Source organism: Chaetura pelagica, unplaced genomic scaffold, assembly GCF_000747805.2.
Source record: "Chaetura pelagica isolate M959 unplaced genomic scaffold, ChaPel_1.0 scaffold737, whole genome shotgun sequence".
In the NCBI taxonomy this organism is placed as follows: Eukaryota; Metazoa; Chordata; class Aves; order Apodiformes; family Apodidae; genus Chaetura; species Chaetura pelagica.
In genome coordinates, this window is record NW_009953813.1 from 607,307 (window position 1) to 630,409 (window position 23,103).

The 23,103-nt window shown below is 42.0% G+C and overlaps 1 protein-coding gene across 1 annotated transcript; it reads left to right on the plus strand.

The window, feature by feature from the left end:
- Window positions 1-1,058: 1,058 nt before the first annotated feature.
- Window positions 1,059-21,355, plus strand: LOC104391956 (A-kinase anchor protein 13-like). Its single transcript, XM_010001308.1, has 4 exons — window positions 1,059-1,118; window positions 2,509-2,656; window positions 12,839-13,135; window positions 21,168-21,355. The coding sequence occupies exons 1-4, from the start codon at window positions 1,059-1,061 to the stop codon at window positions 21,353-21,355; spliced, it is 693 nt and encodes a 230-aa protein (XP_009999610.1).
- Window positions 21,356-23,103: the final 1,748 nt, after the last annotated feature.

The window sequence follows — 23,103 nt, forward strand, 5'->3', positions numbered from 1 at the left end:
CTGAAATAAACTGAATGAAAATATAAAGAGTGGAATAATTTGGTTGGAAAGAACTGCTGGAGGTGATCTGGTCCACCCACCCTCCAAAGCAGGGCCACCTTGAAAGTGAGGTCAGGTATCTGTATCAGAAGTCTAACTTACCTTTTTTTAAAACCTGTCTTAGACATGTTTTCAGGTTATGTGGAACCTCTGATGTTGAGATTTCCTACATGTATTTACACTTTTTGTCAATAACAAAATCTGCTTTTCCAATCATGCTGTGAATTAAATCTCTCTTCCTTGAGATGCGAGTAGCTCACACAGGTGTCTTCCCATGCACTCTGCGCTTGTTTTTCCTTGAGATGCGAGTAGCTCACACAGACAGGTGTCTTCCCATGCACTCTGCGCTTGTTTGCTTTCCTTTCACAGAAACTGGACTAGCTTAATTACTGAGTTTAATAAAACAAAAGTCTCTTTTAACAGATACAACTTTAAACAATCAGCCCTGTTGATGAGCGTCCTGAAATGTCACCTGCATTTTAAGTCCGTTAAAGTACTTTGTGTGTTCATGCCTTGAGGGAGGAACAGTTTGAACACAGACGGATATAAAAAAACAAAGCACAAAGGGTTTGTAGGTTAAAACTTCAGCTTTTGTTTTTAATGCATCCGCTCAAAACTGGATCCGTTTGTTTGAAATGGAATATTTAGTTTCCAACTCAGCATGTGAACTGGTCATGCTTGAATTTAAAGCTTGATTTATTTCTTTTTGCACCTGTTTTTATTTTAACACTTACTATATACAATATATATTTTTGCTACGTGGTTCCTTTCTCCTCAGCTGGAAGTCTGGTCTGATATTATCACGTGAAACCTTCTTACAACCTATGTTTGTAGCTCTGCAGCCTCTGGAAATGCAAACTAGACGTACTGCTGCATTTATCTTTGTGAATTCATGGGTTTCTTTCCTGCGTGTTACAAGACTGACCCATATATTTGTTTTTAAGACCAGGGGCTAGTTGTGTATTGCCCTGCAAAACTTTACTTCTATCAAAACAAGGTGCAGTCTTGCCCCTGGCAAGATGTATCAGACAGGCCAGATCAGAGGAGAAGAACTGGATATGAACTTGGAGGAGGAAGTGGTGGGGGGTTTTAAAAGGAGCTGAGATGAGGGAGAATGAGGGGAGACGTAAGTTGGATTGTGGGAGGTGATGCCAACATGACACAGGTGGGCAGGGGGGCTTGGAAGTCTGGGATTCTTCTGCAGTGGTTGTATTTGATAAAGTGAAAGGACAAACTGAGTGATCCTCAGGAGAAGATTTTAAATGAAATTACATGTGTATTCTATTTGGTATGCAAATCAGAATTACATAATCTGCAATAATAATAATATTATTAAAATCTTTTCCAGATTTGCAGCCTTCACCAGATGCTCAGTGGGGTGGTGGCAGAGAACTGGCTAAGGCAGCTGCAGTGTAAAACTGGGATATCTGACTGGTTTTGATCTTGATAGAGAAGGGGCAGAAGGTCACATCACAGTCCGTTGTTCCTATAAAATTTTGGCTGGATAAATGGTGTATGGTGAGATCAAATGAACATGCTTCACTTAATGCTGTGGTAGCTGCAGGCCATCCTCTTTCCTAGCTTTCCCTTCCCTAGCGAAAGCCTGGTGGATATTGCTCCTTTCATGCAGGTGTATGAATTTCAGGTGTATTTTCTGCGTCCTGTGCTGGGTTAACTATGATACCCTGTGTGCCCTTTGTGGGTGTAATTTTTGCTGATAGCAAAGACGAGCAAAATGGTAGAATATACTGAGATACTGAAACAAAGCCTCCCTAAAACTGTCCAGGAGTGTTCAGCCGACAGATCATGACAGGTTTCATGGCTTGAGGAACTGCTGCTTTTCATAAAATACAGAGCTTTTTCACCAAGGCATGAGCTTATGGATGAGTGGGAAGAGCTACCACTGTCTGTGCAGCCACAGTTACTGCTTTTTGTAAGGAAGGTGGGAAAGCTCCTAGTGGATATGAAACTTACATATCTTTTTGTGTTCATGAACTGGGGATGAGAGAGGCCTTCAGCAATTAAGTTGGCTACACTGGAACTATCAATACAGTGGCTAATGAGAACTCTCAAGCAAGAATTGGGGAATTTGTTCCATTTTATGAAAAATGAGGCAATTTTAGGCTGCTGTCCCAATTCTGTTGCTTTAGCTGTGTACTGGTGGAGGGATATGTATATATCTGCATATGTGTGTGTACATAAAACATTTCACCGTATTAAGTTGCTAGTTTGAATGTACCCTGGAGATTTCTACATGGCTCTTCCCAGAGCTGCACTCAATGTACTTGCTAGCTGGTTGGCTGGCTGTGATGTGCTAAGGATGACTTACATATCTGAAAATCAGAATGGGCCCAGGGTTGTGTGGAAGGCAGTATGAACAGGGAGCAGGGGCCATGGAGCTGGAGAAGTTTTATTTTACACGATGCAGTTCTTGCAAATGTAAACCTAACCTCTTGTTCTTTTTCCTAGGGTGACTCTGTTATTACAGTGCAGCTGACAGAGGAAGATAAAATTGAAGATGATGTAGTTTTTTACTTGGTCTTCACTGGGTCAACTGTCCAACACTGCACAAGCACAAGAAAGATTAATCCTGGGAGTCTCGAGACAATTTCTCCTGGTAAACATTTACCTTTCTTTGTCTATCAGTGTATCAGTCTATGAAATTTGATTAATTCAAGGAGGCTTTGTTGGTTGACTTTTTTCCTCGTTTACACATTCACAAAGAGTGGGATGTGTGGTTTGGATGACTGCTTCTGCCTTTTAAAACTACTTTCTTGATTTCCCTAGAATTATATGACACTGAGATTGCAATTATCCGCTGTGTAAATATGGGGTTCTCTTGTATGTATTTACACATAGTAAAAAGCTTTTAAATGTGAGCAAAATGGTGGGAAACACATTTGCTGGGTTAGAGATACTACTGTGCAAAGGGTCTACAGCCTGGTAAGTCCTACCTACAGTTAGGATCTGCTTGACATGGTGAAGTTCATTACTGCAGTCGTGGTGTAATACAGCCCTTTTTCCCTAAATGTCATGCAGGTCAGAGCCAACACCAAGTTTCTGGAACTCTTGCAGTGGCAGGAAGTTACACTGGAGCTATCAACACTGCAGCTACTGTGAACGCTCAGGCAAAAATTAGAGAACTGGTTCAAATTTATGAAAACAGGCAGTTTGAGGCTGGTGCTTGGTGCCATCACTCCACCCCAGCTAGTTCAGATGGGGTGGGTTTTCCCATTGAAGCCCCCCACTCTTTTTCAGCCTTTGTGCCGTTAACAGGACAAAACAAACGGGCACAGCATTTTACTCTGGTGACTTGAGGACCGTGGGAATGAGCGTGTTCCAGGCTGCTGTCCTTACCATTAACCTTTCCTTCTGACTTGTTGCTATGCAGCACGTTGGTGCTAGTGTGAGAAAGCGCCTGACGTTTTCGCTGTGCACAGTATAGCTTAAGTGATCAAGTGGGTTTCTTGAGTTTGCTTTTTTATCTCTTTCCTAAGTGCTGTTCTGCGAGATGCGTGTGAAGCACAACTTGGGCCAAGGAGTTTTTCCTCCTGGTGATGAGGAGCTGAAAGTTGGCCACTGTATTTTTTTCATTTCCTCCTCTTTTTGTGCTGTTTGAGTTCTTCAGTTGGCTTGGGAAGAGGAGTCTTTTTTACAGTTACCGATGACTGGAGCCCCATGCAATCAATTAGATTAGTGCTTATTTTGTCCCTGAGGAGGGAGAAGAGGGGGTGACTCCTTCCCTGCCTTTGTGTGGCAGGCACAGGGCTCTGCCAGCCCCGCTTGCCATGACCTCACCTCCCCCTCGGGACCGCGGCTGCGTCGCCAAGAAAGGAACTGAAAAGCTTCAGTGTTCCCCCTCAGCCCCTGCAGGAACTGGTGGATTGGCTGGAATTTCTGGGCGATGCTTTCTGATCCCCCCTGGCCCCGATGTCCTGGGAGTATCAGGGATGAGTTGGGGTAGTAGCTGCCAGGCAGGACCCAGGGTAGTGCTCTGGGCTCTGCCTTCCTGCCCACCCCAAATATAATAGTGTCACTGGGGAGGGTTCCCAGGGGGGCATTTTGTTGGTGTTTATGGGAAATCTGACTCTGTTTGTGGTTCAAAGGGAAAGGAGGGAATTGTTCTCAATTGTTCCTTTAGTTATAATAGGCTTTTTTTGTTGTTTTTCCCCACTAAAGTCATGAACTTTGGCATGGGATGCTAGGTAGGGGTGGGTACAGTCCCAAAATGCAGCTTGTATCAAAGATGTAACAAACCTTTCAGAAATGTAGTCCCATTTCTCCCAGAAAGCACCGTCCAGGGCTGCAGTGCGAGGGCATAGGTGACATCTCAGATGTAAAGAGCCATTTGGATAACACCCTTTTCTGTGCTTTTACCTTATTTTGGAGCAATCACCTGAGAAAAAGAGACTTCAGTGCTGAAGGAGATGCTGGGGAGAAGCAAAACTGGAAAAAACATTTTTCATACTCTCCGCTGACACCGTGTTTCTCCAGTTTCTTCAGCACTGACTGTTCTGATTTCAATAAGAGCATGACTTACTTCAGCCCAGCTCTTCGTCCTCCTCTTTCCTGAACTCGACAGTGAATCTGTAATCATGTGTTTACACTGTATATTCAGCCAGTTGCCTTGGAGATGGTTGTGGTGACTCAGAGCTGGCTTATTTGACCTCACTGCAGGATTAGCCATGAACAAGAGGCAGTGTGTGAGAGACCAGCCCTTGTTTGAACACCCAGCCCCTGGCACTTAGCAAGTGCTCTGCAAGGAAACTCAGCTGTTAGCCAAAATATCATCCTTCATTTCCAGCTTTGAGCATCTTTTGTTTGTCCCTGCAATGCAAGACATGCTGCACATCCCTGGGAGCACAGCAATGCATCAGGGATCGCTCAGGTGGATGAAGGATTCACTCATGAGCAGACTGAGCCTCTTGGCCTGCTTGTCTTGAACCTCCTCTGCTCTTCTTCTGCACTTGGAGGCTCTTCCCTAATCCTCATCCCAAATCCTCAGTCCTTCACATGATCCCCAGGAGACTTCAGATGAAGTCCGTCAGGGGCTGGGGTGAAAGGAGTAACCAAAATTCTATTAAAGCTAATGTAAAAACAAAACCAGATTTCATATTTTTCCTTGACTTTGTCAGTAGTTTTGGTGATGTCTGGAGGCATTAAAAACAGAAAGAGAAATGGTTTGATTATGTTTGCTGCCAAAATTAAGTAGACTGTTTTAGCTCACCTTTCAAAGGAAATCACATTAAAAAAAAAATATAACCTTGACAGCATGAGGTGGTTGTAGATGCAAAATTAAAGAAAATGGAATGGAAATACAAACTGTCAGAACACCTCCTAAATTCTCATTGTGTTTGAAAATTCTCTGTATCCTGAAAGACTTTACCTAAATAAAACCTTACAACTGCAGTCAAGTGACTGCTGCATTTTATAATTACTAGAGCAATCTGCCTCTTTCGTATGCTATCATCAGCCTTAAACACTGAATATATATATACTTAACAACACTATTATAATGTAAGCATTTATTTCTGTACATAATAGGGGAAAGGACTTTGGATCCTAAATTTATGGGAGCAGTTTTATTTACTTGAGGATGTGGCTAAATGTAGATTCAGCAATCACTCAAAGGACAAACTACTTCCCTGTGTTTCTGCAGTTGCTCTGAAGGATGGATCAGGGTGCTAATCCTGTCCTGCTAATGACTGTGATAATTTAAAGGAAATAATTTCTCCTTGTAAGAAACAGATTTTCATTGAGCTCATCTGTCGTAACTTGAAGTATCAAAATAAGCTGCTGAGGTACAAGGATTAGACAGTGGATGATGCTTTGTGTGTTTCCAGTACCTCTCTTGCCAGCCTCAGGACAAATCAGGTTACATTGTCCAAACTGAATTTCTATTTGCCTTGATGAAAAGGTACCAGAAACATTTAACTATTGCTTTACTGTCACTGTTGCACTGCTTCAATTTCTAAATGATCTGGTTCAAATTCTCCATCATTGAAGAAGATTTCCTCAGTATCAGAGGCACTCTGTAGTTCTGCAGAACAATTTTAAGTGCTGTCTGGTCAGGCACCACATGAAGGTCCATTGACATGGTTCACAGAGATCTAATGGCACTGGATATTACTTAAGCAATTAGTTGCAAAATCTTGGTTGGTGAAGTTTTGGTATTAATAATATGCTAAAGATTGAGCATGGAAGGATGGAGGGAGATGATGTCAGCTCTGCTGCTATGGCTAGAGTGTTCTTGCTGCTGAAATTGTACTGCTGGGGATGGATGTGTCCACTTAAGTCACAGAGGCTTGTCCTACTTAGCACTGGCCATAAACAGAACTTGTCTACAAGTCCTTGTTATGAAAGTAACTGAGGCTGTCACAGCCTTTAATTTTTTTATTATTTTTTATTTTTTCCAACATTTCTGCAGGTTAGGGAGGGTAACTGAAACATTAAGTGGCCAAGCAGATTGCATGTGATAGTGTAGAAAGTCTGTGATAAAGTGGGGAGGCGAAACTTGACTGCAAAACAGCAGCCTCATCTCCCACTTCTGCTAGAACAGCTTTTCCCTTGCTGGGGAAAAACCAACCCTAATCATAAAAAGCCTCAAATCATGATCTGGCAAACAAACCAACAAAAGAAGGAACAACCCCATCCCTGTCCACGAGTCAAAAGCCTTAACCACAGCCTGCTGTGGGCAGTGGAGGCATCTTGGTGTTGGGAAGCTGTTGGGCACATCTGGGAGAACTTTCTTGCAGGGCAAAGCTCACAAAGCAGGATGCTGTGCTTAGAGCTGGAGTAGTTGTGCAGTGCTTCTGGTGCAAGTCTGTGTGCAGCTGCATTATTTGGCACATTTTTTTGTGAGTAGAGACTGGAGTGTAATGTGTGGAGATGCAGAAGAGCTCAGTGGAGGAAATTAGAAATGAAATTTCAAATAGGGACAGTACTGTAAATCCAGAGCTGCAGCAGCTATTCGTCCAGTAAGGGTAAGAAGTACCCTGTCTATCAGCCAAGTCACTGAAACAGTAAATCAGATATTTTCATGTGTACCTTTTTGTGTACTGTTGCAGTGTGTTTTATCACTCTAGGCCTTTCCTCTGTATACCTAAATCCCTTTTATCTTGTTGGTTGACCTCAAAAGGTCCTCTATGTTTTTCAGAGGGGAGGAGGAGCAAAATTAGCTGCAGAAAGAGGGCTGAGAGGCTGTCTGTCTGCTGGTAGCTGGTTGCCAGCAGTTTCCATGAGGCTGAAAAATCTCCCATTTACTCCAAATAACTGGACTCATTGGGAGCTTTCTCCATGCTTAAGCAAAGGTGGAGAAGCAGGTTCAGTCTTTAACTTGTTCATAATTCCATAGGTTTTGGTTGTTTCTTACTTTCTCCCTGCTATTTAAAAGCATCAACTACAATTAATTTTAATTAGCTTGGCAATATCTTCATTTCAAACTTTTACTGTGAAATCCTTTACATATGTTCATGCTTTATTCTATTCTGCCGCAAACTGTTTTTTCCCCTAAGAAACAACTTTTCATAGAAAAAGCTGTATTTCATGAATTGCAATCTTTGTACTGGTAGACCAAAAGGGTAAACAAGTTGCATAACAAATGACCACTTGGCAATACCAGTTGTGTATTTGAAAATACTCTTAATTATGAAACAAAAACCCCCCTAAAATAGAATAAAATAGTGCAGCCAGGAAGACTTTTTGCAGTCCATCCTCTTTGGTGTACTTAATTGCTCTAGGCAGTGTAATTAAAAGGAAATGATGCCAGTTCTAGATGACATCAGTCACAGGAAAAAGTGATTGAATCTGTATTGGAATTATTTAAGATGTAATGTGTGGGGTCTTACACTTCTGCATATTTTTAAGCATCCGCAGTATAAAGGGCCTTAAAAATGTTTTCTACACTTTCCATATGAATAGGGTTTAAAAGGAACAACAAAGGATCCTGTCTCTTGCTGGTGCTGTGCCTATGTATTTCATAAGGTTTCCTGTGTTGCAAGAGTGAACACAATAACTGTCTAAATCACAAAAATGCACATTAAGAGTGGGCTCTGATTTTCAAAACCAGAATCTGGTTTTCTGAAGCAGAAAAGAAGCACTTTTTTGAAGGCCATAGGCCTCCCTGCCCACGAGCCACCAGATGGGAACATCTTGAGGGTGCAAATCCAGGGTACTCCATGAAAATCATCACATTTGCTCTTTGGCTTTCCTGTCCTGCTTAAATCTCTCTATAAGACCTCTTTCAACCCAGCCCCACCATGGTAACTCAGAGGATGCAATTAGCACTGGAGTCCTTAGTCACCTACCAGGCAAACCCAAACATGTGCTTCCAGTAGGGCTTTAAATAACCACCCAGGCTGGGGGCCCATTGTTTGATAGCTCTAATGTGAATGCTGAAAATAGGAGGTTTGGACAGGATTTCCACTTTTAGAGGAGTAGGAAATGAAATAATGTTTTAGAAAAGCTCTGTTTAGGGGTGTTTTGTCTCCATGTTCCTTATTTAATGAGAAACACTCTCACAGGTTTTGCTGCTGCCTTTTTAACCACACCCCAGGTCAAAGACACAGGTACCAATTAGGTGGCCAGGTCTAAGGCTGTACATTAATTTGTCTGCTAGTTACTTATAGGCTGGAAATCTCCACCTTTTCTTCTACTCATTGTTTTCATGGTTATTGTTTAGAGGAGTCAGTGTCTCATACTGATGCATCTCATCTCTTCAGGGATAATTACAGAGACACCAGAACCCCCTGTTTTCATTTTTTATTCTTGTGTCTTCCCCAAAGCAAGTTTCATTAAAGAGCCCAGTAAGGAATTCTTTAGTTCAAGAGTCATTGTCTCATTTAAAATAACTTCTAAAGTGTTTTTTTACATGAAGATTAGGAACACACTCTAACACAACAGAAGCAGTCACTGCACCTATCCCTATATAGACTGAAATAGTTTTTTAATTCTATGTTTTTTCTGCAATATGTTGGCACTTCTCAAAAAAGCTCCAAGTAGTGGGGTGTTTCCAAGCTAAATTCAAAGTAACTGAGGAGCAGAAGGAGAAATGGAGTAAAATGCAATGCGTGAGGAATTAAGGGGTGGGCTATTTGACTTTTATCACAGTTAAGCCAGCATATAAGTGACCTAATTTCATACTATGATGAAAAATAGATTATACATGAAGAGGAAAGGCCACATTAAGTTATTCTGTGCAGTCTGAGACATCAGGAAGGTAGAAGCACTGTCGTGTGTGTCAGAAGAGTTAAAATTCAAACTGGGATACAGCTGGATTATACCATTGTGGCAATGTTCAGTATTTCATCATTTGCCCTTTTGCTTGCTGTTTTGGCCAAATGACCTGGTTTCTGGAGAAGGCTGAAGATAGGCAGGAGGGGTGCTGGGTGGCATTGTGAACCTGATCTTGTAAAGCAAGGAGATTTCTTTTCCCTTCTGCGGATGTGCTCATACGTGTGATTTATTAATGTGTTTTCAGCCTACCGTAATGCAAACCTTTATAAATAGGCTAAAATAGGCTCATCACTTTTCCTGACACACCCAGGGTTTGGTTTTTCTTTTGCCTGTTTCATGAGTCAGACATTTTTCTGTTCCACTTCTGGGGAAGGTGTATGAGGGAGTTAGAGCAGTTGATAGTCAAACACACCGATGTGTGCTTAACCCATGGTAGGAGAAAGCCCCACTATCTACCAGCCAGAGCAGAAGAGAGATGATAAGAGAGCAATAATGTCTGTTCTGGCACTGCCTGGAGCTCTTTGTGATCTTGGGCAAGTTACTGAACCTCATAAATTCAGACTTGGGCTTGTTTTACAGATGATAACCACTTATCTCCTGAGAACGCCAGAATACTTAGCTCACTTTTGCTAATGCTTTGGGAAAAGGGGGCTGTTAGGGTCAGATACTAGCCTAGGCAAAGGAAGCAAAGGTCTTTGATGTAGGGAGAAACGTTGCCCCACTGATGGGTCTTTCAGAAGGTTCATATGCTGGGGACATGTTTGCTTACATCGTTCCTGTAGTTGCTTCAAAGCAAAGGGCAGAGACCTCTTGAGCAATCTCAGTAGTATTGGCCATGCTTGTTACTTACTCGCTCCTCTCTTTCGTTTGAACTCTTTGCCAAAAGTCAGAATCTCTCCCAGACTCTTACCCCTGAGTCTGACATCTCCTCAGATCTAGGGCAGGAAAACATCAAAGCAGTTGCCTTTTCGAAGAACAATCCCCAGGGTTTAGCAGGACGCTTGTTTGATCCTGTTAGATGAAAATGGATCATCAACTCTGTCACCTCACTTTACTGGCTGTGTTAGATATCTGGGGGAATTTCAAGAGAACAATCATTGGCTGCAGATCAGGACAGGGCCTTTTTGTCACCTTCCCTTGTGTTGGATTGAACGATCCTGTAGCTTTGCATAAGTTAGGGGCTGGTATTTCACATGTGCTTCATCCATGTTCCCGCGGGTGGAGCATATGGATCCATGATGTACCATTGAATCCATGATGTAACACTGGATCCATGATGTACTAGGTTAAGGAGACCATGTGTCTTGACTGAGGTTTCTCTAGTGTTTGTCACAGTGGAGGAGCTTTTGCTGCTGAACAGAAGAGTTGTTTGGTGGACTTCATGATAGGGAAGTGACTGACTTGAAGTGTTTCTCTGTAGTTGCTCACAGGCCGTGTTTGTTTTCTGCTTCAATCCTGGCAGTCAGCTGTTATTTTGCAGATGGGATTCTTAAGGAAATAGACAGAAAATAGTTTAAAAAAATAAAATGTAGCTTTCCTCATGCTTTTAAGAAGTCTTATTATGAATTTTTTTAACTTTGCATTCTAGCTTCTACTGCTTAGCATGAAGGAGAGCCAAGTTTGCAGCACTTGAGTCAGGCCCTGTAGGTAACACAGTGTTGTCAACAGGCTGCATGCAACTTGCTGCTTTTGTGGAGCTTTTAAACAAAATCAGTGTCTTTGAAGCTCCTTATTCTGATATCCTTAAGAAGATGAGCTAAGCAAGAAGGTGGAGGGATGTACACTTAACAGAATCACATTACAGGCAGGTTCCCCCAAAGCTGTACTGTCTCTGCTCTTCTCCCTTGAATATTTGAGGCTCCTACTGTGAGGGTGGGTGGAGTTTGTGCATTTGTTTTGTTAGGGATACTGAGATCCCTGCCACTGCTCATCCTATTGACTGGGGATGTGCATGTCCAATATTTCCAAGAACAGTAGAATTGGGTCTTCCTACCCTTACACTTTTCTATAGCATTGATATTAGTAAATCTATTCCTTCAGCTTTCACCCTCTTGCTAATAGATAGATGCCTGGTGCTGGAAGGAAAGGCATTTTCTCACTTTTCAGCTTCAGAGTCTCCCAGTTGTATTATTGAGGTGTAGCAGCAACATCCACGTGTGTTTTCTTCCCCTTCTTTACTGGTCTTTGATACCTTTCCAACTGCATTTTCTCTCCTTAGGAAGCCACACAGCCTTGTCTGACAATTTTGGTGCTACCCGCAGTGTCCAAATAGCAGTCTTGACCTTTCAATTAACTTCAGGATCGCCTCTTTCAGCAGACAAAACCTGTATACATGCCAAAAGCCTCAGAACAGCTTTGGAGGGTTGGCTGAAAGACCATGAAGATTAGGGACATATTTTCCCTTTTGTCAGGGAAATCAACAGCAAAGGGCCCCGACATAAGAACGAAACTTTCCCACTGACCGCAAATAGGGGCTTAAATAGAATTTTCAAGCCTTTAAAAATAAATCGTCATTTTGTATTTAATTAACCAGAGTTTCATGAATGTAGTAGTATGCTGAGGTCATGGGCAAAAAGAAGCTTTTCCAGTAATTAGTGCAGGGTCCATGCTGTTTTGGCAAAAACAGCCATGACGTCAGTCCGGGACTGGAACAAGAAACTGCCACACGGTGAACTTGAAACACAAACCTTATTATTGAAGGAGCATGTCTGACAAATACAAGTGCTAGCTGGGTTGGACACATAGTAAATTTTTCCTTTTAAAATTGCAAAAAGGTGTTGTGGGTTTTGTTTTTATTTTTTTTTATTTGTTTCCGGGCTAATGAAATTTGCTGCCATGCCAGGGCATCCTTTCTCTTGCCTCCCCTGCCTTAAATAAATAAATAAACTTAGAAGCCGTAAAACTTCCAACCCTTTTTGTTATGTAAATATGGAAAGTGGCCATTTCCATGATTTTATTTAGGAGAAGCAGCTTAGTTTTAGTTTTGTCATGTGAACCCAAAAGCAAAAGGCAGGTGCAGCAGTGAGATGAGGGGGCATGTACTGGGCATGCCCAGGCAGGTCACACTCTCGTAGCCATGGCTGCTTCTTTTTAGGTCTGTGTTTTAGGTGATATTGCAGTGTTTTATGTACAAGCCAGCTGTTGTGACAGCCTTCAGAGTACACAGATTTGCAGCACTTGGGTTCTGGTTTCTGGTGAGTTACTGGAGTCCTGTGGAGCTGGAAAAGTTTGACTGTATAATCTGACTGTTTGGATTCTGATTTCCATTGGTATGTTTGAAAAGTCTTAACTTGAATTACTTAACTCTCTCGAGTCTCCTTGTGGGTGTCCAAAAATAGTATTTTCAGGTAAGAGTGGCTTGTATTTCTTGGTTTATATTGTGCAACTTGTCTATGTTTGGCACATCTTTTCCTTTTAAAGGCTGTAAGAAATACTTGTTTCTGATTATACCTAAAAATTCCTAAGATAATGTACAGACTCTTAAATGTCAAAGGTGTTGCTCAGTTCTGTTTCTTCAACACATCTGATTGTTCTATTTACCATTTCCCTTCATTTTATTTTGCAGGCCATGACTGCTGTGAGACAGTGAAGGTGGCACTTTGTGCCTCTAGAGAAGGTCATCCCGTTTTGGTTGTGGCAGAAGAGACTTTCCAGTTTGTCCAGGATGAAGCCTACGATGCTGCCCAGTTTTTGGCCACCTGTGCAGGCAATCAGCAGGCGCTAAACTTCACCCGGTTCCTGGACCGGTCAAGACCACCTGCTGCTGACGTGGACTTTTTGGATGAGAAAGTGGCTTTGGCATTTCGACACCTGAAACTGCCGGCGGAATGGAACGTGCTGGGAGCAGACCAGTCCCTGACCGGTAAGGACCTGCGGGGCACATATGAGACACGTGGACTGGGAGAAAGGGGAAAAAAGCCTGGGAGAAAGGATTGCTTGCTTTGGGAAGCCTCCATGTGCCTTTCAAATACGTTTTGGCCACTGTGCTTAGAGACGGGATGTGCTCCAGCCTGTCACTGCTACATCTGCATCCTGTGCTTTGCACTTCAGCCACCTTAAAATATACAAGGCACTGGTGTTTGCTCTGTTTCTTCTCTTATGAAATAGATCAAGTTGTTGTAAATGGTTAATATTTTAGCATATACCCAGAAGGGTTTTATTTGGTGTGTATGCAGTGGTATGTGTGTCAGCATCAGGCTCCTGAGGTTTCCTGAAAGAAACCTATGTGGACCAAGTCTGATGGTCCTGCAAGTATTATCCTTGTGCCATGAAGGCTGTTGGTAAGTGCTGGAGCTTTTGCTTAAGTGTTGTTTTTATAGCACAGGTGCAAAGTGACTGCAATGTGTACAGTAAATCTTAGTTTTCTTGGAGAAGCTAAGGCTCTTCGCCTTAGGATTTGTATTGCATTCCTGGTTGTACTCTGGCTGGACAAACACCCCTGTTCCCCAGAATAAGCCTGGATGTTTTTAAGAATGAAGGAGTGTGAAGGTGGGAAAGCCTGACCCTTAACCAGAGCAGTGAGGGCTACTGATATCTTATAAATCAGCCTAAGGCTCTCAAAAAGTCTTGGGAAAGTACTGAAGCAGAAATACCAAAGTGTTTGGGATGCTGTGATGTGTCCATGTCCTTGGAGTTCTGCTGTGTCACAGGGGAGCTTAAAGAATCGTTTTGAGGCACTAGGTGGTTAGTTCCAGTGTGCATGAATTCTTACAAAGATTTTTTCATGGCATTTTGGCAAATAATTTCATGTAAGGTGGCTGTGTGCCTGGAAGTCATGGTCCTGTAGGGCTCTGTATGATAATGAACCTGTGGAGCATCCACTGAATCTACAGGGAGGAGGGGGAGCTCTGGAGTGCTGACCTCCTGAATGCTGAGCCTTTTGGCAGCTTGTGGTGACTTTTTGTAGACAAAAGTATAAGTAGATAAATATAACTGCTTTCATCCAAGAGTACAGGGGCTATAAAATACGTTCCTTTGCAGTGAGTCCTTCAATAAATAGCTGTGAAAGAGCAGTTTATTGGCGTTTTGGTCTGTCTCTTGTTTTCTGATCAGCTTTTTTCTAGAGGCAGGTTTATCTGGTAATTTTTTTTGCAGTGAGATAATTATACATAAGGAATTTGAGGGAAATTTTATGCTTGTAACAGGAAATATTTGCATGTGTAAGCATCCTTTTGGTCAGAAAACTCTGTTTTGCTAAAGCGAGATGGAAGAGATGTCCCTGATTTATGATGGAGCAATAGATGAGAAGAACATCTGTGGTAAAACGTAGCACCCTGTACTGCTGCTTGTGGGTTAATTTGTGTGTGGGAGAGAAAAAAGCACAGCAAAGAAACTGTGGGAGCATTTGAACAATTACGTGTTCTGGCCAGTGTCCCCCCAGTGGGACACCATGTCCTGCGCTGCGTCACTACCTATGAACAGCTATTCCAATTCATATTTCACATTGTGCTAAATGTCAGCACCAGATACTTCAAATAACCTTCTCTAAGGAGAAAATAGTATAGAAATGAGAACAAAAGAAAATGTCAGATCCCTTCTTGAAAGATTTTTAAGGCTGCCTCTAAGCTGGCATGTCTCTATGGGCTCTTGTGGATTGGGAACAAAACGCTGCTGTTCAGCAAACCCTGTGAAGGCAGGAGAGGGCCGGGAGCCTCAGCCAGTGCCCCGAGTGCCGCAGCGGGATGGGGCTGCGGCTCAGAGGTGGCTGTCAAGCATGTTTAGAAGTTGCTTTTCGAAGGACTGAAGTAGCAGTCCAGCTTTTACAAAAGCAGTTAGGAGGGACCTGTGGTGCTTTGGTCTTTTCTCCAGTAACGGTGGCTGTGTTTTTTGCTGTTTGGTTCGTTCTTAGTATGTTGTGCATCTGACTTCCAAGTTGACTTTCCTCTCTATTTTTCTCATTCTCCCTGAACCCACCTGCTGTGTAGAACATGAGGTTCAGAATCCTGCTGGTTATTTGCAGAAGATCTCGGAGAACACTCTGAGCTTTTAATTTTTAGCTTAGAGAAGAGGACCCCAGAGAGACTTGCATTAAGTATCTCTTCATCCACAGATATAAAATATTTTACAGAGGTCCTAGATGTTGGGACTTTGGGAGAGTAAAATACCTTCCTGACCCCAGTTGGAGCTATGCTAGCAGAAGCAGGGATGGGAGCACCTAAGTTTCCTGACTTTGGAGGTGCTTGGGCTCTATCTTCCCTTGCTGAGGCCGAAGGAGATGGAGACAGCACCACTGTGCATGGTGTCATGATCCTGCTCAGCTGGAGTGTGGCAGGGCAAGGCAGGACACGTGTGTATGTGTGAGAGGGATCTGCACTGCAGGTAAAGAGTGGGTCTGAACCATTTGGGCAAGTGTGTCCTGACCTACTCCCTGCACAGCTGCCGTCCCTGGTGCTTCTGTGCTGGGGCAATTGTCCCCCAAGGACAGAGCTCTTATCCCAGCCACATATTGTCCCTCTGCAATGAAGGGTTCCTGGGCCTTCCTCTTAATTATCTGTCCATCCATATGAGCTTGAACAGCACCTGCAATTTCAGAATATCCATAATTAAGGATTACTCTTGTTACCATGGTATTCCAAACACAGCATTACTTTTAGGTGCTGTGTAATGGTGTCCATCTTCATTGCCACTGTAAACACACTGTAACTTTCTAAAGAACATAGTTGTTACTACTGTCAAAAGTAGGGTTATTTACTGTTTAAAGTGGCAATTAAAGGTAGCTGTTCAAATGGAACAGATTGTTACACTTTGTATCTATAAATCAAAATTTAATATGTATTGTGGGGATCCATGCAAAATAAATACAGGACTGTGATTTTCTGTTTTAAATGACTAAAAATAAGCTGACTAGAAAACTAAGAGTATTCAAAGGTATGAGTGATGATTATGGCTTGTTGTGTTGCAGAAAAAAGAATTAGAGACTATCCAAGGCTCAGGTATGAAAAGCTTAGAGAACTTAATCTCCGAGTTAATTATCAGTATAAAACAAATCACTTTCAAAATTTCTTTTAAGTAACAGTCTGACAAAACCCGAGGAAACCGTAGTTTCATCTTGCTCATTAAAAGTAAGTGGTGAAACCCAAACAGTTCAGTTTCAGTGGTGTGAGCTTTCTGAGATGGTGCTTCCAAGAGCTAGTTAATGTTGGCAGAAGGTTGCAGTGATCATCCGTGGTGTGGAGCCATCCTCTGGGAGCGTAAGGATCAGCAGTCCCTTTGATCAGCTTCGAGATAGTCAGCCATGATTGCAGGCAGATAACCAGGAGACCATCTCATTAGGTACAACACTTAACAGCTCGTTAACTTTAGGAATGGCAGTTACTGTCTTGAATATGTACAGCTTCCCAGAAAGGCTGTGGAATAAATACCTGGGTGCAGAAAGTGCTGCTTGAGAAGTGAAACCTGTGAGCTTGCCAGGTAGGAGGGTGGGTAGAGAGGGAAATGCTTTGCCCTGCTTTGAAATAGTGTGAATGGATTTGGGTTACTAGTTGAATAACTACATACAATCGTGGTAGAATTGCAGTGTACAGTGCAACACAAGTGTCACTGTGGTTAGAAATTATGACTTTGTGTTTGTTACAGAGAGAGTTTGTCTGAAGAGAGAAAGTAATCAAAAAAGTACCTTATATTTAAGAAGAAAAACAAAACAAAATAAAATAAAATAAAAACAAACCCCAAAAAACAAAAAGCAAAACTAACCACAACTTTTAAAAGCTTTCAGAAATAGTTAGAAGGAAATGCTATGATTGGGAGCTATCTTTTTTCCATGGGAGAATATTAAAGTTAAAAAGTTTATTAAATTTTTCAGACATCAAGCTTTAATCTGTTCTTCAGCTGCCCTCTTTTTATAGTTTCTTATTGAACCGTTTCAGTGTAATAGTTATAGGTGTTCTATTAGGTGGGTTTCATACCCTTTCAGTCTATTGCTCACTTTCTCTACCCTCTGATAAAGGACTGTATGGTATAAAGTGATAAGATCTTTTCTGTGCCAACAGCACAAAGCTATAGATCAGCTGTTGTTCTCGTTAAGATGTAAAAAATCTTTTCCATACCTAAATTTAATTCCTTTGTGGTGGAAAATGGGAAGCAGAAAATGGTTCTGGTTCAGGCAGTGTCTGAAATGTACTGCTGAGTACTCAGATGTATTGCTCAGTCTGTGGCTGAGAAATCATTGGCATGAGAAAGTTTCTCTGCCCTTTGATATTAGTGGAAAAGGGGTTGTGAAGATCTTTTCATGTGCTTTGAAAAATGTATTGTTTATAAGATTAAAAAGGAATTACCCGCACATTTTTTCATTAACTGAACTTGTAACTCCAAACACAGCATCTCTGCCCTGCCTTGACCTTTCTTCAGTGCTGTTGTCTTCTGGAACCTTCCTCTAAGTCCTCAGCATTAAGTCATCACTTGTTGCTCCTTTTGCTCTCTGTGTTCCTCAAGAATTGATCTCACCAGTGAGAACATTGCCAGCAGTTAAAAAGATTTTGAGACCAGATTTGATGGTAGATTTCAAAATTGACAAGTATATGTGATTTTGGGTGAGAACCATGTGAAGGTTGCCATCACAGGAAGACTAGTAAGAGGTGCTGGCTGGTCCATGGTTCTCTGTTCCTGGATGAGATGTCTCAGGGCATGGAGGATAAACAATGAGTTAAGTGTGGGTTGCTCTACATGAAGAGCAAGCAACTTTTAAAAAGGAACAGTATTTTCATTCTGTCATTTAATCAAGATCAAAATGAAAGCTTTTACTTAGAGAACGTTCTGTGTGTACTTTGTGTCATACCCAAACTTTTTTTTTCCCCCTTCAATTCTTACTTGTATTCTGCTAACAACACCTTAAACCTTCATCCTTTACTGTTGGCAAAGTAGATTTGACAGTCTTCTGTGGAAATTTTGTCCTTAGTTACCCAGATAAACTATCCATGTATCACAGCTGCAAAAAAGCACATAAAAATAATGTATCTAAAGTCTTATGTTTTGCCAGCTGGATTAGAGTGCCCTGCCATTATGGGACAATAATCATATGTTTCAACTCTTGGCTATTACTAGGAAATGAGAAAGGAACAAAACAACCTTGTCCTTTCCAGTATTGTGTGTCTTGTATTTCCACAATTTCCTAGTTACAAGAAGCCTTTTTGTTGACATTCAAAGGACAGCCATTTTAAGATGAGGAGCTTGTGGTTGATCTGTGGCAGGAGAAGGAGCTCTGGCTATTGCATATTAAAGCTTTTGTTTTTCCATGCCTGGGACAGACGTTTTGCACCACAAGACGACTCTAAAATAATGGACTGAATTTCCAACATTTTGTGCTACAAGCTTCACTCCTTAAGAGATAGGAAGGCTGGAAGGATCTATCAGTCTTCCTTTCCATCCAGCAACACTTCCGTATTTGATGCGGACCAGCTCTTGTCTGCCTCTGAGCAGCATCATACACCCACAGATATATTTTTCATTGTGTATCAGTAGTTAATCCAGCCCACAGATGGCATACTCCTTATAACTGCAGCCATGCAAGTTTTGCACACTCCAAAACCTTCTAAAGCCAGTGCCTGGGGCCCCTGCAGTTGTTGTATGTACGGTACTTTGTCTCTTTGCTGCCATCATCTGTGCCCATCTGTTAGGATGGCCTCATGCCAGTTTATATTTTAGGCAGATCTTTCCAAATAGGCCTGGATAGTGAGTTTGTGTGTTTAATATGTTCTGGATGGCAACACGCCATGTCTTCTTGTACAGATCTTCTGTGCACGTCGCTGTTGCTCAAAGGCATCAGGGCAGGGCTGTGCTCAGTTCAGTCGTGTTTGTAGATGCATCCACGCAAACGCTGGGACTGCTGTGCTCACTAACTGGATGATAAAGATTGTTGAAAAAGAATGGGGAAAAGGTGGAATTTAGAAGAGCAGATTATATCACATGTGCAATGAGGAGGGGGCATTTCATCTATGAAAGGATGAGATAGAGAGTAGCAACCATCTGGATCAGGGACAGGATCCGTATTTGCCTGCATCTTGCTAGAACAGATGTGGTCAGGCCAGTGTAACACATCCTATATTCAGATGGCAGTCGTTTGCACTAACAGAAGTGCTTTTATGCCTCCTACATCTCAGTAGGAAGAGTTGCACAGTTTCAGTTGTGCTTGGTGACTCCACTAGTGTGTTTGTACAGGTAGTGTAGGAGTGTTGTGCAAGTTGAGTGAAACCTTTGGCATCTGTTTTCACTCTGGCTAAGATCCACATGTATCAACACTTTCTCCTTTTTGCAACCTCATCAGTAGCCTTTTCTTTGTCTGTCCATATGGTGTGTTACTTTTCATTATTCTTTAAGTCTGAGACTGTGACAACGATGGATTAAGTACCTTGTTGCATTGTTTATTTCTAAAGCATTACACTTCATAGCACTTTATACCAAAATCTTTGCCACTGCTATCCCACAGGCTGAGAATTTATTTCTAGGTGAGCTCAGCTATTCACTGATCAGCTGGAACCTCCATTCAGATATGCTCATGTATTCAGGACATCATGCTTTTGCTTTATGGTAATCAGGAGGAGGTTGGGGGGAAGAATTGGTTTGTAGCCCAGAGAACTAATTTGGAGTAATTTGGAAGGGATATGGTGCCAGAAAGCTTTTGGTTCTTGAGTGCTAATTAGTTCTTCAGGAATTGATCCAAAAAGTTGGGAAAAATTGTGCGTCAGGCAGGGGAGAACTCCCCATTTCTGCTTTGTTTTTCACTGAAGGTCTTAATGATGTCCCTTAAGAAAGCAAGCAAGAAAGAAAAACAACAGCACTTTGAAGAAGTAATTTCTCTTGGGGCATACTTCTTGAGGAGAAAATGCTTACCTAAATCCTAAAGCCATTATACACTTGCATTTTTAAACCTGCCATATAGGTTTGGCTGGCAACCAAATTAATAACCCAATAAATCACTGCTATGATATTAAAGGTATTACACCAGTTGTGCTCATTGGCATGGTTTACTGAGACCCAGTTAGTGCTTTGTTGTTGTTGCTGCTGCCAGTCATTACTGAAATCCTTTGTTAATTATAAGAACATTGTTTTTTTATTTCTCACAGTTTTTTTAACCCAAATGCTTTTGCCCTTCATATAGAAGTAACAGGCTTTGATCTGCAAATACTGTATTTCAGCAGTGCATCTGGAGCTCATTTCTGGCTGAAGATTTTCAGAGCCTTGTTTTAAGGCTGCAGCTTTTAGAGTAGGGGGATACTTTTCTGAGATGAAAGCTCAGGCTCAAGAGTGACTTTTATCAAATTAGAAGGTCATGGTTATTAAACAAAAAAGCAGCAGAGATTGCTAGTTTAAAAATGCTGCTCCTCAGAATGATGGAGCTGAGAAATGCTGGTGTGAGGCATAATCAAACCAGCACTTTTATTTACACAGTGTATTTAACTGTTGTCTTTTAAAACTGTTTTAGATTTGTGATTCAGATGTAATTGATTTTCTTCATGCCTTGGGACAAATCAGCATCCTGTTAAAAAACAAAACTTCTCTGTTCCTAAAACCTGGTTCTGGGTTGTGAGAAGGCTTGGACATCTAGGAAAACTCACCTGAGCATGCCAGGTCCTGTTTGGAAGTGCTGCAATTTGGTGGTTGCTATGGCTGTTGATGAAATGGTGTTTTTTTTCACATTGACTTCTGTGGTCAGTCTCACCATGAGAGTTCCTGAGCCCTTCGAGCGTACCATAGCATGTCCCTCACTTTAAAGTATTGGTATCTCCTGGATATTGGCAGCCAGTGTGCTTTTCCAGGTGCTGCAGGTTTCTCAGCTTTTGAGCTGTCAGCTCCATGCTGGTCATTGTGTGTGGTGTGGTTGGGAGGTGCGGATGTGGTATCCACTGAACCCACAGCCTACAAATCGCCATTTCTTTTTTCTTCTTCTTCTTTCTTCCCAGAGAACATCCCTCGGGAGACTCTGATGCATTTTGCGGTGAGGCTAGGTCTGCTGCGGCTGACATGGTTTCTGCTCCAGCAGCCAGGTGGAAGAGGAGCTCTCAGCATCCACAACAACGAAGGGGCAACGCCGGTGAGCTTGGCCTTGGAGAGGGGCTACCAGAAGCTGCACCAGCTTTTGACCGAGTAAGGATGATTTGATGGTTCCTCTGCTAGTTTTCTGTTCTGTGTCACACTTACCTTTGCTGTATGTTCTAAAGGCAATTTTGCTTTTACCTTTCTTGCTAGCAACAATGGGAGCAGGTTGTTAGGGATTAGGGGAAAGGCAATAATATTCTTGTGTTCTCCTTGCCTGTTTTACAGTGTTCTGTTGCCAGCTGTCCCTTAAAGCCCAAAACAACTCACTGTAATACTGATTAATTAAGATGAACCTTATGCAAACACAAGTGAAAAAGATCTTCTTTGAACATGTACAGCTGCCCAAGAGAGGGATACTGGCAGGCTTCATGGTGGTGGTTGACTGTTGCATTTTTTGCATTTGTTCTTCAGAGTTTTGGAGGGGTTTTGGTTCAATTAAATAATGATAATTGTATTGAAGTAAGGCAGCATCTTGTAGATAACAGGTACCAGTGCCAGTATACATAACTGGCCAAAACTTGATTATAGAGCTCACAGCGAATACTGCAATCTGAGTATGACTAGATCTGGTAATTTAAAAAGAAATGAGAAATAAACAAAACTATTACAACAGCTATTTATTCATGTATTTGGTGGAGTATTCCATAACTAGTTCCAATACTGGAGTAGCAATTCTTGCACAGTGGAACAAAAACAGAAGAGCACTTGGATTACATGGCATTGCCCTGTGCCATTCACTTAAACTGATGCTACTGGTATAATCCAAGGGATTTCTCTGATGACCCTTAAGGTTCATCTTGGAAAAGAAGACACTAGGAACTTCAGTAATGTTACCATCAAGATCCTGAAACCTATTCTTTGTATATACTTAAGCTGTTAATTATTGTTAGTTTTCCTCTTGGACCGCTGAGTGGAAATACAACAGATAAACATCTGACAGCCATGCCACATATCCCAGGACTCTGAAACCCTTGCTGTCTCTCTGAAGCCCTGCAAACAGAAATGTGTGGATGCTGGAAGTCATGTTTCCCTTTTTCAATGGGTGGGACAGTGGTGAAGCAGAGTGCTGTGAGCTTGGGGCTGGTGGGGCGGTGGGAGCACCACGTGCCACGGGAAGCACTGCAGCCCTTCCACGCGGGAGGGTGGCGGCTGCAGAACGGACACAGCCTGATTTCCCTCATTCCCCTGTTTTTGTTTTCTTAGCACTTTCTGCAATGAGAATGGGATTGAAACTTGAAAATCCCTGTTGAGAGGAGAAATACTGAGTTTCAAAATACAGAAAAGCAGCCAAATTCCACAGAGAGAATATATATATAATTTATGTGCTATCCAAACACAGTGGATACTGTACAGCCTCTTGTCTGCACTCTGCTTCTGCAGAGTATGATCCACGCACGCAGATTTGGCACCCAGCTCCTACCACTCAGCAAAATACAGAGCAGCAACGCATGTTAGTGAGAGCCCCTACAAAGGAGTAATTATTTTTACAAGTAATTAAGCTGCACATCACCAAATAAGTGAATGCAGTGTGTTTTGTGATGCATTATCCTTGGGGGGATTTTATTGTTCACTTACTTGCTAATTTGCAGGACCGTGCATTTTACAATGATTCTCCCAGCCAGCATTGGGAAGGGGTGAAATTTTGCTGTAATTAGGATACAATAATTAAAAAGCAGACACAGAATGTTCTCTGTTGTTGCAGTTTTGCCAGACTTTGGCTGCAAAGCAACTTGATTCAGCTGCAGTGTAAATATTTTTCTCAAAAACTAATTGCATGGGTGACATTTTGAATTTCTGTTT